This window comes from Dipodomys spectabilis, unplaced genomic scaffold (genome assembly GCF_019054845.1).
Source record: "Dipodomys spectabilis isolate Male_0828 unplaced genomic scaffold, ASM1905484v1 ptg000273l, whole genome shotgun sequence".
NCBI classification, from domain to species: Eukaryota; Metazoa; Chordata; class Mammalia; order Rodentia; family Heteromyidae; genus Dipodomys; species Dipodomys spectabilis.
Window position 1 is genome coordinate 4,596,774 of NW_024870950.1, and position 18,294 is coordinate 4,615,067.

The window sequence follows — 18,294 nt, forward strand, 5'->3', positions numbered from 1 at the left end:
CTGTTAAAAGTATTAACAACAAATAGAAGAAGGCTGGCAAGCTGATGAATCCACAGCTGACTCTATGGGAGAAAAACTTACTTTCCAGCTCCTCCACCAAACGACAGGCCAGCAGAGTTCATCCCTGCCAGGACAAAGTAGCCCTGTACTACAGGAGACTCGCCCATGATGCACCTCATGTCTGGTGTGAAGGTCTCGGGGCAATTCACCAACTTCATGATCTCCAGAGTCTCCAATTCTGGCATCCTACGCAGGAGGGAACTCAACAGGGGCTCTGAGCAATCAAAACAAACCCAAACAATGTCCTCACCTTTGGGAAATAAAAAACCTTTCAAGCCTTTACTTTTTTACTTTCCTTTCAGAAAGGAAAGGTTTTTCTAAAAGCCAGCTGGGCTACTTATCAGTAGATAGCTTCTGCAGTACATATCTGCAAAATGCTTGGCATAAACAGGGGAAAAAAAAAACTGTAGTAAGGACAAGATCTACAGAGTAGCAAGTAATACACATGGCTATAGGCAGTAATCTGGAAGGGGTCAGCAAGAGCAGAAAAGCTCTGAAATGGCACTTAATTTCTATGAAAGGCAATGTTTTCTAAATTGACATAGGTGCAAAAAACAGATCCTCACCCTGTATTATGGTAAATCCATCTAGCCGATCCATGTTAGCACTGGGCAGTGCTAACATGAAAACAGTTTGGAGCTGAGTGACAGGAATGGGCATTCCCTCTACTGCTCTAGTTGCTTTGAAATATCCCTTAAGAAATGCTTATTAAAAAAAAAGTTCAAGCTGGGCAGTGTGACATGTCTGTAATCAGTACTCAGAAGGCTTAGATAGGAGAAATGTGAGTTCAAGATCAATTTAAGAGCTACAAAGGGACACCCTGTCTCAAAGTCCATCAGGATGGGAGAAAGATTCTCTAGCAACCCCTTTCTATTCTGCAAATATGGAACCATGTGACTTCATTTTTTTAGTAAATAAAAAATTACTTTAAAATTTAATAGATGAGCTGGGGCGCTGGTGGCTCATGCCTGTAATCCTAGCTCTCAGGAGGCTGAGATCTGAGGACCATAGTTCAAAGCCAGCCTGGGCAAGAAAGGCCGTGAGACTCTTCTCCAATTAACCACCAGAAAACCTGAAGTGGTGCTGTGGCTCAAATGGTAGAGTGCTCTCCTTGAGCTCAAGAGCTGAGGGACAGTGATCATGTCCAGAGTTCAAGCACCATGACCGACCAAAAAAAAAAAAAAAATTAATAGATGACATTAACAAAAACAGTTCTGCTTTCTAAAAAAAAGCTAAGTTTCTTATGAAGTCTTACAAAAAAAGTCTCTTTCTAGCCCAAAATTTTAGCAATGGTTTTAGGTGAATAATGATCTACATCTGTTAAGACTATAGTCTCCTAAATATGCTAATGAATAATTTTATATCCTTAGACCAGGAAAGCCCTGCAGACTGACTGCCCTTTTCTAACTATTATTGTACTTCATGGAGTTATTAAGATGAAATAAGGAGCTATTCCTGAAAATGTTTTGAAAAATAAAAGATCTTACATATAGATGGCATTATTACAATGATTTACTTCACATACCAAAGTGATCCCAGTCTTCCTGCAGGTTCTGAATTTCCAGCTGGTTCTTGCCTTCAGTGAAAATAGGTTTCGGATTCTTCTCAAAACCCCCAGACAAGATGCCACCCTGCCAGTTCCGAATATAAATTCTTCCATCAGCATCTACAATAGCTAGGAAAGATAAATGACGAGAGAATAGAAGAGAAAAACACAAGTTTAGAAGCAAACCACCTTCCTGAGTAGAAAAAGAAACAAAAGCTCCTGAATGGCTTTACTAATGGAATAATAGCCAATAAGCAGAGGCATTAGTTAATTTTAAAATACCACTGGAGGTCATAGGAGAGAATCTTTCCATTCAGATTTTCAGAAAAAAGAATTTCTTTAATTATCCCAATCCCTATCAAGAAGCTTTTGCTTCAAAACTGAACTATATGATAGTGACTGTGCTAAGCCAAAAAAACCCAAAAAACAAAAAACAGAGGAACTGCAGAGTTATTCCAGGTATTAAGACCTTTAAAATACCTGAACAGCTAAACCACTCAAGTTTATGGTTTATCCATGATATTCCTAAAGTTGATTGTATTCAAGTTAAAAACTCAAAATTAATATTTCAAATATTCCCAATGACTGTATTTGGGACAAAAGTTAGCTTGTGAAAATTCTTTTTTTTTTTTGCCAGTCGTGGGGGCTGAACTCTGGGTCTGGGCACTGTCCCTCAGCTCTTCAGCTCAAGGCTAGTGCTCTACCACTGGAGCCACAGCGCCACTTCCGGCTTTTTCTGTTTATGTGGTGCTGAGGAATCGAACCCAGGGCCTCATGCTTGCAAGGCATGCACTCTACCGCTGAGCTACCTTCCCAGCCCCAGCTTGTGAAAATTCTTTATCCATTTTGGCAATCATTTCCCTAAACAGCTATCAAAAAAAGTTAGACTTGGTTCCATCTCGCTATAAACATGCTCCAAAAAAACTCTCTTTCAGACAACTTATACTTAAGACAGGATATTAGCAGACAGGATACTAGCAAGGAGATACAACTGTGAAGAAGTGAAAGTCCTCACTTGGTGTGGTGCTCTGCAGAGGGGTCTCCAAGGGGCGAGTCAGAAGGTAGAAGTGCTCACAGGCGTGTAACGGGATACTAACTGGCTCCTCGTTGGACAGACCTAGCTCATATGCCCACTAAAAATAGACAATTTGTGGGTAGGAAGAGGAACAGAAACACAAATGAGCAAGTTTGGCCTCTTGAAGAGTTATTATTATTTATGTGTGTATGCTGGTCCTTAGGGCTTGAACTCAGGGACTGGGTGCTGTGCCTGAGTTTTGCTCAAGGTTAACACTAGCACCCTTCCACTTGAGCCACACTTCTGGCTTTTTGCTAGTTAACTGGAAATCAGAGTCTGTTAGATTTATCTAGCTTAGAACCAAGATCCTAATGCCCAAGCCCAGAGTTCAAGTCCCACTACTGACGAAAAAAAAAAGTCAAAGTTGAACCAACGTCTTCAGATCTTAACCTTCCCTTAGGACTAGGATTACAGATGTGAGGCACAGGTACCTGGTTTAACACTGCTTTTTTTTTTTTTTTTGGCTAGAGCTCTACCACTTTGAGCCACAGTACCCACTTCTGGTTTTTGAGTGGTTAATTGGAGATAAGAGAGTCTTACGGAGTTTTCTACCCAGGCAGGCTTTGAACTATGATCCTCAGATTTTAGCCTTCTAAGTAGCTAGGATTACAGGTATGAGCCACTGGTGCCTGGCAAAGCTATACTTTTTAAAACACAAAAGTACCTTTCCATCAAAGAAGACAGATTTGCAAGTTAATCTAAGGAGGCCCTTTTAATAAATTGCCAAGTCTCAACTATAAACCCCAAATCTCAATCATTAAATGAACTGCACTAGGCAAAAAGTACTTCCTAGATCATCTTAAGAATGGGGATGGGAGGGTGGGGGGAGGATTGGGGGGGGGGGGCTTGGAAGGGATGGGAAGGGGAAACAAAGGAGGAGGCTACAATGCTTGATAAGAAATGTACTCATTATCTTGCCCATGTAATTGTAACCCCTCTGTACAGTTTTTCACAATAAAAAAAAAAAAAGAATGGGGATGGGAACGTGGCTTAGTGGTAGAGTGCTTGCCTAGAGTGCATGAAAACCTGGGTTCAATTCCTCAGTCCCACATAAGCAGAAAAAAGCTGGAAGTGGTGCTATGCGTCAAGTGGTAGGGTGCTAGCCTTAAGCAAAAGAAGCTCACAGACAGTGCCCTGACTTCAAGCCCTAGGACTTTTTGTTTTGTCAAAACAAAAAACAAAAAAGAACTCAGAATGGAAGGCAAGTCACCAATCTGCGTCAGAAGCAGAAGTGTCTGGAAACTGAATCCACAGTCTACACAACAAAAGAGGCTAATGTTGGTTTTTTGTAGTATGTAGAGCTTAAATGCAGGGCCTGGGCACTGTACCTGAGCTCTTTTTCTTTTTTTTTTTTTTTTTTGGGGGGGGGGGGGGCCGGTCATGGGGCCTGAACTCTGGGCCTGGGCGCTGTCCCTCAGCTCTTCAGCTCAAGGCTAGCACTCTACCTTTTGAGCCACAGTGCCACTTCCAGCTTTTTTCTTTTTGCTTATGTGGTGCTGAGGACTGGAACCCAAGGCCTCATGCATGCAAGGCAAGCGCTCTACCACTGAGCCACCTTCCCAGCCCCCTTGAGGCTCTTTTTCTTAAGGCTAGCACTCTACTACTTTGAAACACAGCTCTACTTCCAGTTTTTTGAGTGGTTAATTGGAGGTAAGAGTCTTACAGTGAGTTTTCTGCCTGGGCTGGCTTCCAACTGCAATCTCAGATCTCAGCCTCCTGAGTAGCTAGAATCAAAGGCATGAGCCACCAGTCCCTTTGCTAATGTTTTATTTGTTAGGTTGTAGAATGAAATGTAACACCAGAGAAAGATCCAAGGATTCATGTCAATGCCTGACTTTGGCTTTCTGACTAGGATGGCATCAATTTACGCAGTATTGAGGAAAGAAAAGGTCACAGATGCTTCTATATGAGGCAAGTATAGGTTTCTAATTTACATTATAAGAATTCTGAATTTCCACAGGGTTCTGGTGGCTCACACCTGTTATCCTAGCTACTTAGGAGGCTGAGATCTGAGGAGCACAGTTCAAAGCCAGCCCAGGCAGGAAAGTCCATGAGACTTTTTATCTCCAATAAACTACTCAGAAAAAGCTGGAAGTGGCTCTGTGGCTAAAGCGGTAGAGCGCAAGCCTTTAGCACAGAGAGCCTCAGAGACAAAGCCCAAGCCCCAAGTTCAAGCGCCAGGACCAGAAAAAAAGGGAATTCTGAATTTCCTGGTCCCAACTAGTAAAATAGTACCTGCTGTCCTTTTTAGTCAGTCACATATTAATCTTGCATCTGTACACTCCCCCAAAAGCACCAAAAACTAAATAAAAACAACCCAGCATTGAAATCCAAATAAAACCACCAAGCAATTCTGTTAACCTACCTGACCAGCACAGTTGACAAAATATTGGCATTCTATCTGTCCTTTATCTGTCTCCACACCAGTAACTTGGCCTTTTTTCACCATTACATGAAGAATAGTTGTCCGATCATAAATCTGAACACCTGTGCCAAGGTAAATTATAGAAGAATGAATCCATCTTCTGATATTCCAGAATTAAGGTTTCTGCACATTTTCCACCACAAAGAAATACTAAGGGAGTCAGAGCTTTAATTTGAAAAACAAAAATCCGGGCTGGGAAGGTGGCTCAGTGGTAGAGTGCTTGCCTTGCATGCATGAGTCCCTGGGTTCAATTCCTCAGCACCACATAAGTAAAAAGAAAAAAGCCGGAAATGGTGCTGTGGCTCTAGTGGTAGAGCGCTAGCCTTGAGCTGAAGAGCTGAGGGACAGTGCCCAGGCCCAGAGTTCAGGCCCCACAACTGGACCAAAAAGAAAAAAAAAGAAAAATCCCACTGAATGTAGTAACTTGAGCCTCTAATCCTAACTAATCCAGAGATAAGACAAAGAAGAGCATAGTTCAATGCCATCCAGAGAAAAAAGTTTATGAAACTCCATCTCAACAACGAAGCTGGTGGGAGAAGGGGAGTGGGAAGTGATAAGCAGGAGAAAATGAAGGAGGGGATAAATGTTTAAAAAGAAATATACTCATTACCTTATGTAACTGTAATCCCCGTTCATCACCTTTAAAATAAATTAAAAAACAAAGAAGCCGTGTGCAGTGGTACACCCTGTCATCTGAGCTAAGTCTAAAATAGGAGGCCCGTCATCCAGGGGAAGGCCTCTGCAAAGAGTGGGTATCTCAAGATACCCACTGCAAAAAAGAACTGGATACATGCTTAATGGTTAGGCACTTGTCTAACAGGCTCAAGGCCCTGAATTCAAACACCAATATTACAAACAACCCTGAAAAGCACCATCTTGAGACTGTTATTTGGTCTTGTCCAATACTGAAAATAGTAAGCTTATTTAAAAACAGACTTTAATATAGCTGGGCGCCGGTGGCTCACGACTGTATCCTAGCTACTCTGGAGGCTGATCTCGGTTCAAAGCCAGCCATGAAAGGGCATGAAAGTCTGTGAGATTCTTATCTCCAATAAACCACTAGAAAACCGAAAGTGGCGCTGTGGCTCAAGTGGTAGCGTGCTCGCCTTGAGCTGAAGAGCACAGGGACAGGGCCCAAGCCCAGAGTTCAAGCCCCATGACCGACAAAATATAAAAATAAGAGAAATAAAAACAGACTTTACTGCATAATCACTAAATGCTAGCAATCAAATATGGAACAGGAACAGGGTTCAAATTTTACTCTGTCCACATCATGAATCATATTATCCTAAGTATATAATACTCTGGACACTAATAAGCTTCCTTGTCATTCATTCTGATTCTGGCTCACAAGTTAAACTATGGATTAAATACTCAAGGTATGTTCTAACTTGAGAGTGTCTCAGGTGTGTGTGTGGCACCAGTGTGTGTGGGGGGGGGCCCCCCCCGCGGGATTTCCTTAAGACTCAACTACATTAATCAGCACTAAAAGTAGTTCTTTATAACTTGGACAAATGTAGCCTCAAGGGAAAATACTTACTGTATTTTAAAATTTAGCAATGCAAGGCACCAATGGCTCATGCATGTAATACTAGCTACCTATCAGGAGGCTGAGATCTGAGGGTCATAGATCAAAGCCAGTCGGGGCAGAAAAGTCTATGAGACCAAGTAGCCAACAAAAACCCATAAATAGAAGTGTAGCTGAAGCAGTAGGTCCCTACCCTTGAGCAAAAGAGCTCAGGAACAGTGCCAGGCCAGGTTCGAGCCCAGGAGCAGTGCAAAAGAAAAAAGTAGTGTTCAAAAAACGTGAAGCTGAATACCCCATACCCCACTGAGGAAGTTTCACAAACTTCAGTTGGTGTTGTTGCCTATTAAGGCCCTTACTTAGATAAGCTCTTCCTCCCAAACCCATGTTAAGAAAACACGAAGCTCACCGTTCTGGGAAGCAGCACTTGCAAGGGCAAGAGCCACATCAGCAGAGGATACCACTGCATCCTCAGGAACATGCATGGCCCCCACCAGGTCGTGCACATTGAGGAGAGGGTGAAGTTCAGCCACTTTCTTGGGAGAGATGATCTCAGAAGGGATACCTATAACACTGCCATAGAACACAAGGGAACAATAATATTCACATGCCCCAGAGGTCAAGTTAGTAAAGTCAGGATGGGCTTCTAGCCTCTTACATACTTCAGCCTTGAGTTGATACGCTTCAAAGAGATTAGCCGGTCCTGTGTTTGGGCCAGAGAAATTGAGCCTGTTCTTATGTAACCTGTAAGAAAAAGTGGTAGAGAACTAGTCTTAAGCATTTCAAAGCTCAGGGACAACAAACACTCAGGCTCTGAGTTTAAGCTCCGTGACCAAAAAGTCTCACAGGCTTTCCTGCCTGGGCTGGCTTTGAACTGTGATCTTCCTATCCAGCCTCCTAAGTAGCTAGCATTATAGGCGTGAGCCATCAGCACTCAGCTAAAACTGAAATCTTAATTACCCTATCTCCAGGAAAACCTGCTATAGGACTATACAGTAAACACTAAGAGTTTGGGGACAGGTAAATCAATAAAGGGCAGATTACCTGCTTACCTGTTTGGATCCCTGTTTCTTGCTCTAACTGATGGTAGAGTTTGTTTGAATAGTCTGCCATCTTCTGCTCGATAGTCAAGTGTCTGGCAGTGCTCACAATTCCAGCACAGAATCTAGTAGAGCCTGCAGCCAACCTACAGGATAGATAAAATGCTGGTATACTCATATATCTGTGAAAAAAGTTCAAGGTTCCCAACTATAGCATTGCTTGTAATATCAAAAGATAGAAACAGAGCTGAGCACAGTGGCTCAAGCCTATAATTAGCTATATGGGAGGCAGAGGTAGAGGATAAGGGAATCACAGTTAAAGGCCAGCTAGGTATAAAAGTTCAAGAAACTCCATCTTGCCAGGTGCCAGTGGCTTTGCTATCCTAATGAAAATGGTATAGGTTTTTCTCATTCCCTCTCTTCTGTAATAATGTCTTACAAATAGCTAGTCTAAATATTACTCAGTAGCATGTGAAAAATCAAGGTGAAATCTCCTATACTTTGTTTTATAATGCCTAACACCACATCTGTTTTCTGCTTTTTGAAGAGCAGATTTCAACAAAAACAAATGTCTTAGAAGGATGCGTGTCTGTGTTCACAGCACATCTTTTCTTACTCTAGCAACCTAAATCCTAAGGCTTGTGAGCTGAACAAAGGTGGCTACTTTCTGCTCATTTTTTTTTTTAAACTTTAAAACAGTTTTAGATTTCCAGAAAAACTGTAAAGACAGAGTTCCAATGTACCTTTAACTGCCTTTCACTCATTACTAATTTCTTCACTAAAAATGTTTCACTTAACCAATATTCATACATCAGTATTAACTGCCTCCTCATTCTTCTTTTTGCTGTGACAATCTGTGACTTTCCTTGGTTTTAGTGAACAATTGACTGTTTAGGAGTTGGTTTTGTTTTGTGCTAATCCTGGGTCCTGAAATCATGGCGTGGACACTATCTTGAGCTTTTATTTGCTCAAGGCTGACAATACTACTTGAACCACAACTCTACATCTAGCTTTTTGGTGGCTACTTGGAGATAACAGTGTCACAAACATTCCTACCTGGGCTGATTTTAACCTATAATCCTCAGATCTCAGCCTCCTGAGTAGATAAGATTATAGGTGTGAACCACTGCTGCTTCATGTTTTTTTGTTTTTTTTTGGAGGAGTTTTTTGACCTAATAGATTTTTTTTTTTTTTGCAACATTTTAGATTTTGACAAGAATTTGTGTTTATGAAATAATGTGGGCTGTATTTAAATGAACAACGACCTGTCCAGCCTTACCTGCCCTGCTCCAAAAGGATAATATCCTTCCATCCCATCTTGGAGAGGTGATAGGCCACAGATGTGCCCATGATTCCACCCCCACAGATGACCACCTGGGCCTGGGCAGGCAGGGAAACAGACTGAGCCTCGGCAGCTGTCATGTTGCGTCTTGCTGAGGACCAACTCTGCCATCCTGAACTGGTTTTTTGTCTTCGAACAATAGACAGCAATCGGAAAAGCATCACGTCTGTCACTAACCAGATGTGCTCTCATTCAGCTAAGGAAATCCCAAGAAGTCAAACTAAACAGAAAAGAAAACATATTTCATTCCAACAATTCAAACTAGACAGAAAAATATATTTCATTCCATTGAACACAGTAGGAGTAATAAGAAAAAAGATTTAGCAAATTAAGCTGAGCAACAATGGCGCACGCAATAATCCTAGCTGTTCAGGAGGCTGAGCATCAAGGATCACAGTTTGAAGCCAGCATGGACAGGAAATAAGCCAAAACAAAACAAAAACAGAAGTAGAGCTGTGGCTCAAGTGGTAGAGGGCTATCCTGGAGCAAAAAAAAAAAAAAAAGCTCTCAGGCACTGGTGGCTCACATCTGTAATTCTGGTTACTCAGGAGGCAGAGATCTAAGGATTGTACTTCAAAGCCACCCCAGGCAGAAAAGTCCATGAGACTCTTATCTCCAATTAACAGCCAGAAAACCAGAAGTGTCCCTGTGGCTCAAAGTGGTTGAGTGCTCGCAAGCCCTGAGTCCAAACCCCACGGCTGACAGCCCCTCACCCCCACCCTCCCCCCCAAAAAAAGCTGAAGACAGCACTCAGGCCCCAAGTTCAAGTCCTAGGACTGGCACAAAAAAAAAAATAATAAATTTAAAAAAGAAGGTATCAGAGGGGCACCATGAATCCTGCCTGTACTCAGGAGACAACAAGCTAAGGATCACAGCTCAAAGCTGGCCTGGGCAGGAAAATCCACGAGACTCTTAATTTCCCATTAACCAGCAAAAGCTGGAAGTGACACTATGGCTCAGGTGGTAGAACATCAGCGTTGAGTGAAAAAGCTAAGGATGAGTGCCGAGGCCCTGGTACTGGCACAAAAAATAAAGTATCAAGCCAGGTGCTAGTGGCTCATGCCTGTAATCCTAGCTAAGACCTGAGGATCATGGCTCAAAATCAGCCAGGGCAGGAAAGTCCATCAGAACTTTGTCTCCAAATAACCAAAAAAACAAAAGCAAAAACAAAAACGGAAGTGACAACCAAAAAACAGAAGTGGCTCAAAGTGGTAGACCTCTAGCCTTGAGCAAAAAGAACTCTGGGACAGTGCTCAGACCCAGAGTTGAAGCCCTACAACAGAAAAATAAAAACAAGGTATCATATGTTCTCACTCATATATGGAAAACAAACCTATAATAGAAATCTTTTTTTTTTTTTCTGGTCCAGTCGTGGGGCTTGAACTCTGGGCCTGGGCGCTGTCACTCAGCTCTTCAGCTCAAGACACTTGAGCCACAGCGCCACTTCCGGCTTTTTTTTTTTTTTTTGCTTATGCAGTGCTAAGGAATCGAACCTAGGGCCTCATGCACGCAAGGCAAGCACTCTTCCAGTGAGCCACCTTCCCAGCCCTATAATGGAAATCTTATTTCATAGCACCAGATACAATTCTTCAATGACTTTGAGGCTCATAGGAAAAAGTCACAACTCCTTAGTATAAAGTGCAATCCAGTTTTTTATTTTTGTTTTTTGCCAGGCCTGGGGCTTGAACTCAGGGCCTAGGCACTTTCCCTGAGCTTCTTTTGCTCAAGGCTAGCACTTTACGAATTGAGCCACAGCGCCACTTCCGACTTTTTCTGTTTACATGGTATTGAGGAATCGAATCCAGGGCTTCATGCATGCTAGGCAAGCACTCTACCACTAAGCTATATTCCCAGCCCAACAATCCAGTTTTTGGGTTTGTTTTGTTTTGATCGCTGGCCTTACTGCTTTGTCCTCTCACACTGTGTGATCAAGCCCAATTAAACTTGTAATAATACGCCAAGCTTAACTTCCTTCATGCCCAGGACCTGTGCATCCTGTTCCTCTAACTGGCACTGTTTCTGCCATGCCTCCCTCAAAGAAAGATAACTGCCTCAAGTGACAGAGTATTCAACATCAGATGGCCCTGTCCATGAATAAACGCCTCTTCTGTGTCCTTCTATAGCATCCCACACTTTTCCCAACAAAAACTTCCCACATTGCTGAACTATTTGTATGCCAAGCAGGGAAGAACCCAGTGGAAAACCCAGGCTCTGAGAAAGATCTGGGTGTGAAAGATGAGAGAGGGGAGGGGGAGAGAGAGGGAGGGAGAGGGAGGGAGAGAGAGAGAGAGAGAGAGAGGGAGAGAGGGAGAGAGGGAGAGAGGGAGAGAGGGAGAGAGGGAGAGAGGGAGAGGGAGAGGGAGGGAGGGAGGGAGGGAGGGAGGGAGGGAGAGAGGGAGAGAGAGAGAGAGAGAGAGAGAGAGAGAGAGAGAGAGAGAGAGAGAGAGAGAGAGAGAGAGGTGTGTGTGTGTGTCTCTGTCTTTCTCTGTCCCTCCAGTTCCTCATCTGTTATATGAGCTAAGAATATCTATCTATTCTACAATGATTATCTACTTCATGAGGAAAGACTAGGCCATACAACCAATGCAGGAAGAATGGGCAACTGGTCCTTAAGAAACACTCAGAAAGTGGTTGCTATTACTCCCCAGTTAAATGGCACTCTCTGGAACCAGAGACCAACAATAATTTGTTCCTAGTTTCCAGGCACTTACCACAGGCACCTAGGAAACAAATGCTGGTGACAGAGAACAAAAGATATAGGAAAAAATATTAATGAACTACAGATCTCTAGATGAGGCCTTTAATTTCAAGGTTATAACAATAGTACTTGAAAGAATTTTCTGAGTTTTGTTGTGACAAGACCACACTATATAGACCAGGCTGGCCTCAAAACTCATTCTACGAGCCTCAGCCTTCCAGGTGCTGGGATTACAGGCATGAACACCAAACTCAGATTCTGAAAGAATTTTTAAGTCAAGTGCTAGTGGCAGATTATATACCTGCAATCCTAGCTACTTGACAGGCTAAATCCAAGGATCCCAGTTCTCAGACCCTTACTTAACTATAGGGGCTCCCACCTGTGTGGGAGGATGAGCTTGGGAAGAACACCATGTTTCAATGCCAGATCAAGGAAAAAAAGACTTCATCTCAAAAGAAAGAAGCTGAGCATGAAGATGTGTCCATCAAAACTACCAGGAGAAGCATAAAACAGGTGGATCATTTTCCAGGTGTGGATCCAGTCAAAGAGAAATGCTCTCTCAAAAATAACCAATGACTGGGCTGGAAATGTGGCTTAGTGGTAGAGTGCTTGCCTAGCATGCATTGAAGACCTGGGTTGGATTCCTCAGTACCATATAAACAGAAAAAGTCAGAAGTGGCACTGTGGCTCAAGTGGTAAAGTGCTACCTTGAGCAAAAGAAGCTCAGGAACAGTACCTAGGCTCTGAGTTCAAGCCCAAGTATGGGCAATAATAATAACAACAAACTACTAATTACTCAGGAGGCTGAGATCTGAAGATCATACTTCAAAGCAAGCCTGGGCAGAAAAGCCTGTGATTCTTTTTTTTTTTTTTTTTGTCAGTCATGGGGCTTGAACTCTGGGCCTGAGAACTGTCCCTCAGTTCTTCAGCTCAAGGCGAGCGCTCTACCACTTGAGCTACAGCACCACTTTCAGTTCTCTGGTGGTTTATTGGAGATAGGAGTCTCATAGTCTTTCCTGCCAGGGCTGGCTTTGAACCGTGATTCTCAGATCTCAGCCTCCTGAGTAGCTAGGATTACAGGCATGAGCCACCAGCACCCGGCTCCTATGTGATTCTTATCTCCAAAAACCAGCAAAAAGTCAGTGAAAATATGGCTCAAGTGATAGTGCCAGCCTTGAATAGAGAGACCAAGTTTAAACCTCAGTACCAACCAACACACACACACATACACAGACACACTTTCACTTTCTCTCTCTCTCTCTCTCTCTCTGCCTAGCGCTGGTAGCTAAAACCTGTAATCCTAACCACTCAGGAGGCTGAGATCTGAGGATCATGGTTCAAAGCCAGCCCAGGCAGGAAAGTCCATGAGATTCTTCAATTAACCACCTGAAAATTGGAAGTGGCTCTGTGGCTCAAGTCATACAGCACTTGCCTTGAGCTGAAGAGTTGTGGGACAGCATCCAGACCCAGAGTTCAAGCCCCACAACCGATTAAAAAAAAAAGAAACTGAGTTCAAGCCCCAGAAACAGCACTTAAAAAGGGGCTCAGGTGTAGGATGTTAAAAGTAGCAAGTGCCCAAGGCTCTGAGTTCAAACCCAACCTGACCCCCCCAAAAAAAAAATTTCAAAGTCAAGTATGTTTAAAGGTACTTGCAAAATCCAAGACACTCCCTAAGTATTCAATTAGGGCCTCATCATAATCACATGAGGTAGGTATCTTCATCATGTCTAGTCGATAATTCAAAAAACTGAGGGTCAGACAGTGGGAAGTGACTCACTCTTAGTCCTATAATGTTAGTGACAGAGCCAGTAGTGAGCCCAGCCAGTATAGCACCAGAGTCTGCCATTTATCACTACTCTGTACTACCCTTGCAAAGAAAACCAGACAAGTAAGCAAAGTCGTGAGGACAGAACCTTAAGGCTCATGCCCTAGCAGGAAGAACGAAACTGCAAAGGTAAAAAGCATAAAAAAACAAGCGCCAGAATGGAATAAACCATAACAGCTCAGAGTAACAAGACCAAGCAAAGGTTGTTGAGTTTCTGCTCATCATGATTACTTTAAAGGAGGGAAGGGAAGTTTAAAGTAGTAAACAAAGGACAGCTGGCACTAAGGTCCACTCCAGCAACAGGACTGGTAGCAAAACCAGAGCAAAGCTTGACAACAAAGGAAGCTAACTCTACCAAAGACACAATGGAAGATGTCAGAAATAAATATCACCTGGTTTAATTCTTGTAAAGTTCCTGAAATCACTTTGAAAAACATTAGTGAGAAATGTTCTGTGCTTAGAAAATACCTTCTGGGGGCTGGGAAGGTGGCTCAGTGGTAGAGCACTTGCCTTGCATGTTCAAGGCCCTGAGTTCAATTCCTCAGCACCACATAAGACAAAAGCCGGAAGTGGCGCTGTGACTCAAGTGGTAGAGCGCTACCCTTGAGCTGAAGAGCTGAGGGACAGCTCCCAGGCCCAGAGTTCAGGCCCCACGACTGGACCCAAAAAAAAGAAAAGAAAATACCTTCTGCTGAGCAATCTTTTTGTTGTTGTGGGTAGGGGTGGGGCTTGAACTCTGGGCTTGGGCACTGTCCCTCATCTCTTCAGCTCAAGGCAAGCACTCTACCTCTTGAGCCACAGCACCACTTCCGGTTTTCTGAGTGCTTTATTGGAGATGAGTCTCACACTTTACTGCCGAGACTGGCTTTGAACCCAGATCCTCAGATCTCAGCCTCCTGAATAGCTAGGATTACAGCTGTGAGCCACCAGCGCCCGGCCTACTGAGCAATCTTAAGACCCAGGCTCATTGTGCTCACCACTTTTTTGTTAAGCTGGTTTGGGGCGGTAGGTACCAGAAGTTGAACTCAGGGCTAGCACTCCTTTGGCTCACTTGCCCAGGCTGGTGCTCCTGTCCAGTACATGAAATCTTTTTTTTTCCCCCCCTGTTATCTGAGCCTCTGGAGATGTTAACTGAGGTCCTCAGTTAAAATTCTGATAAGCTCAAAAACACTGTACCCTACCTTGATTTACTAGGAAGCTCCCTGATGCAGAAATTCTTTTTTAGTAGCTCTTAGGTATTTTTTCCAGAATGCACTTATTTACAGTGCTCTTATTTTTGACATATAATATTTACGGGTGCAGTAAATTTGATACACGTATACGATACATATCACATTAAGGTACATAACCAGTCAATGGACTCTGGAGGCATTTTCTGCCCGGGCTGGCCTCAAACCTCGATTCTCTAGACCTCGGCCTTCTAAGTAGCTAAGATTACAAGTGTGAGCCACAGCCTCTCAGCCCAATCAGATCTTATCCTAACCCCAGCAGGGGACAGCTGTCCCTTGCCCACTTTTCCTTCTGTCTACAGCGCTGGCCAGGGGTGGGCTCAAGGAAGGCTGGTCCCAGGAGACAGACTTGCCTCACCCCCCGCCCCACACCCAGCAGGAGCAGATTCCAGGGTCCCCCTCTGCACTGCTGTCCTGCTAGTCTAGCCCAGGGTGTCGTATTTTTTCAACACAAGGAAATCCAGACAGTGTCAGACACTGAAACACCACCTAGCACGGAAAGGCGGGAGGCCCCTTGCCTCCCACCCCCGTGCCTCCGTGCACGCGCGAAGCGGGCGTGGACAGTGCTGACCGGCACGGGCCCCTCGCAACGACCCTTCCAGGCTCGCGGCCAGAGGAGGCCCCCGCCCCGGCCTGGGCTCGCCACGCAGCTGCTTCCCCGCCTCGGCGGCGCCTGCGGAGCCCGCACCGCACCGCACAGGTGCCGCCCCTTTCACGACGGGAAAACACCTCCACCTGCAGAGGCCGAGGGCGGCCGCGAGCGCCGCAGCGGCTGCGCGGCCCGGAGGGCGCGAGCCCAGGGGAGAGGCAGCGCGGCCTGCGGCCGCCCCGCCCCGCGGGACCGGACCGCGGGCGCCAGCAAGGGCCCGCGCGCCGCCACCGGGGCCGACGCCCGGCCGGCGCAACCGAACGGCAGCCGGAGGCGGCGCGGACCCCCGTGCGCGGGGACCAGCGAGCAAAGGGCGGGGGCGACGCCGCGGGTCCCGGGGAGCCAGGCCCGCGCGGACGCGGAGGCCGACGGAGCCCCTCGGCGCTCTCCTTACCTCATGGGGCCGCGGGCTCCGCGCTCCGCAACGCCCGGCAGATGCGAGGCTCCGCACAACGGTCGCCGGGGATCGCCGCGGGCCGGAAGCGGGACGACAGGGCGCGGGCTGGAGGGCGCCACCCTGGAGCCCAAAGTTCCGGGAGCGCGGGGGACCGCGACCTTCCGCGCTTTACGGCCCCCGGCAAGGGTACGGCGGACGCGCGCCCGCCCCCGCGCACGGACGTCACCGCACAGGCCCCGCCCCTCCACGTGGGCTTGTTTGGGTGTCGCGAGGCTCCGCCCAGGGCTTCGGCCCCGCCCACGTGGGTGCGGGCGGGAGGCTGCGCTTTTCCGCCAGGGTTTGAGGAGGAGCGAGGCCGTGGCGGGGGGAGCTTTCGGCCGCGAGGCCCGGCCCGGTGCGGCTGCCGGGGGGTCCGCAGCGCAGACCCGTGGAGGCCGGCGCTCGCGCTGTCCCCGAATGTGCCTCGGGCCTCCGGGCCGCACCCGGAGGCGGAGCTAGCGGACGACCTCCCGGGCCGTGGCGCTCCTCCTCCGCCTCGAGTTGGGCCCGGCCTGGGCTCGGCGCCCGCGGCCCCCGCCCAGGTTTCTGCCTCCGCAGCCTCCTCCGCGAGCGCGGACCGCGTCCCGCCGTGCGAGCCAGGCCCGGACCAGGGCCTGGCACACCAGGGTTTCCTTTGCGTCCAGTTACCCTGCTCCACGTGGCCACCTCGCTTCCCATTCTTGAGGTGAAAGCTCATCTTGCCACGCCGTTTCCCCCAGCCTCCGTGTAATCGCTGACCACCGGAGGCCAGCAGCACACAAGACAGAAAGAAAGCCTTCACAGCCAGGAAGCGGCGGTAAAGCTCTCGGGAGCCCAGGGCCACCCAGCCGCTCAGATTGCACACCCCGCATGATTTACACCTACACCCTCTTCACTGGCCACGGAGCTCCCACAAGATATTCCATGTCAGGCCTCCATTCTGGCCTTTCTGATACATAAAATTGAAGGCAAAGATAGACGCAGGTGGCTCACCGCCAGGAATCCTAGCTACCGAGGCTGAGATCTGAAGATCCTGGTTCAAAGGCAGTGTGGGCAAGAAAGTCAATGAGACTTATCTCCAATACACTACTCAGGAAAAGCCAGAAGTGGCACTGTAGGTCAATGCTAGAGAGCTAGCCTTGAGCACAAAGAGGTTCAGGGACAGATCCCAGACCCTGAGTTCAGGGCCCAGGACTAGCCCCCTCAAAAAAGGCATCATGTTGGGCTGGAAAGGTGAGTCAGTGGTAGAGCGCTTGCCTTGCATGCATGAGGCCCTGGGTTCGATTCCTCAGCACCACATAAGCAGAAATAAAAAAGCCGGAAGTGGCACTGTGGCTCAAGTGGTAGAGCGCTAGCCTTGAGCTGAAGAGCTGAGGGACAGCGCCCAGGCCCAGGCCCCGAGTTCAGGCCCCATGACCCACCCAAAAAAAAAAAAAAATGTTAACTTGTGCATAAGATTCCTGTGACAGTTTTGTAAGTTCTATGGAAAGGCTGGCTATGGTGAACCATGGCTGGAATTCTGCTGTGCCAGGTTTAAGTTTGCCAGGTCTTCTGGTTGAAGAAGACACTTTAGACACCCAGTCCAGCCGCTGGTCCTTTGGCTGGCTTTGCCTCCACTTCCTGACACACATGATGATATCCACATTCCATCAGCATCTCCATTGGAAGCCATGCAGCCCACTTTCATTTCAGTAGAGTTTCCACAGTGTTGATTCCCAACCCAGAGAGAGCACTGGTTCAGGAGCCAGGGGCCCCACCAACTCTAGAAGAAAGAAGTAGCTGGCTTGCAGAGCTCTACTTTGGGATGGCTGAATAAACTTGGACCTGCCTTGAGAGGAATGTGGGCATTTGGCTGTGACCCATGCAGATCAGTCTTTGATTTTTCTAGGAAATGTGAGCCACAGTGTACATCCACTTCAGTGATTCTCGTGGGATTATGTAGGCCTCAACCAGGCCTGGAACTTTACACCAATTTCCTGCACTCCTCCTATACCATGGGCTAGTTGTTCCCAGCAGGACTCAGTCAGCCAAGAGCCTCCATCATGGGCTGTCCTTCCCACTGGCCTCGCCTTCTCTGGCCTGCAGTGAAAAGGATGAGGAAAACTGATGGGTACTGTCATGTTGAGCATCAGGACGGGCCTCAGCCCTGCTGAGACAGACTTCCGAAAAGAGCTCCTTTTCTCCTGAAGATACAGCCTCAACCCACTCCCCTACAAGCCCACAGATGGCCCCTGTCTGGTATATGGTTACCTCCTACCTATGTTTAATTCATAGCTAGGGGGTGGAGGATGGGGAGAGCTTCCCAAGAAAGGAAAGAACTCCCCTGGGGTTTCACCCAGTACCTATCCTACCTCACAGGGTCCACAACTGAAGCCCCCGCTTCCTTCCTGAACCCCTGGGCTAGGGAGTAGAGGCTGCCAATGGGCTTGGACGACACAATCCCAGCTAGGGTACAGCCAACAAGG

At 46.7% G+C, this 18,294-nt stretch overlaps 1 protein-coding gene across 2 annotated transcripts in view; it reads right to left on the reverse strand.

The window, feature by feature from the left end:
• The window catches only part of Pdpr (pyruvate dehydrogenase phosphatase regulatory subunit), a 35,481-nt gene extending 19,481 nt beyond the window's left edge, over positions 1 to 16,000 (reverse strand). The window contains exons 1-9 of one of the 2 annotated variants that reach the window (XM_042700637.1): positions 15,809 to 16,000; positions 8,951 to 9,179; positions 7,684 to 7,817; positions 7,294 to 7,375; positions 7,041 to 7,204; positions 5,047 to 5,168; positions 2,622 to 2,739; positions 1,586 to 1,735; positions 82 to 274 (exon numbers count right to left, since the gene is read on the reverse strand). In XM_042700637.1, coding sequence (XP_042556571.1) covers positions 82 to 274; positions 1,586 to 1,735; positions 2,622 to 2,739; positions 5,047 to 5,168; positions 7,041 to 7,204; positions 7,294 to 7,375; positions 7,684 to 7,817; positions 8,951 to 9,174 — 1,187 coding nt within the window. In that variant the 5' untranslated portion in view covers positions 9,175 to 9,179; positions 15,809 to 16,000. Of the gene's footprint in view, positions 1 to 81; positions 275 to 1,585; positions 1,736 to 2,621; positions 2,740 to 5,046; positions 5,169 to 7,040; positions 7,205 to 7,293; positions 7,376 to 7,683; positions 7,818 to 8,950; positions 9,234 to 15,808 lie in introns of both variants that reach the window. The other variant, XM_042700636.1, reaches the window with a different exon arrangement.
• Positions 16,001 to 18,294: the final 2,294 nt, after the last annotated feature.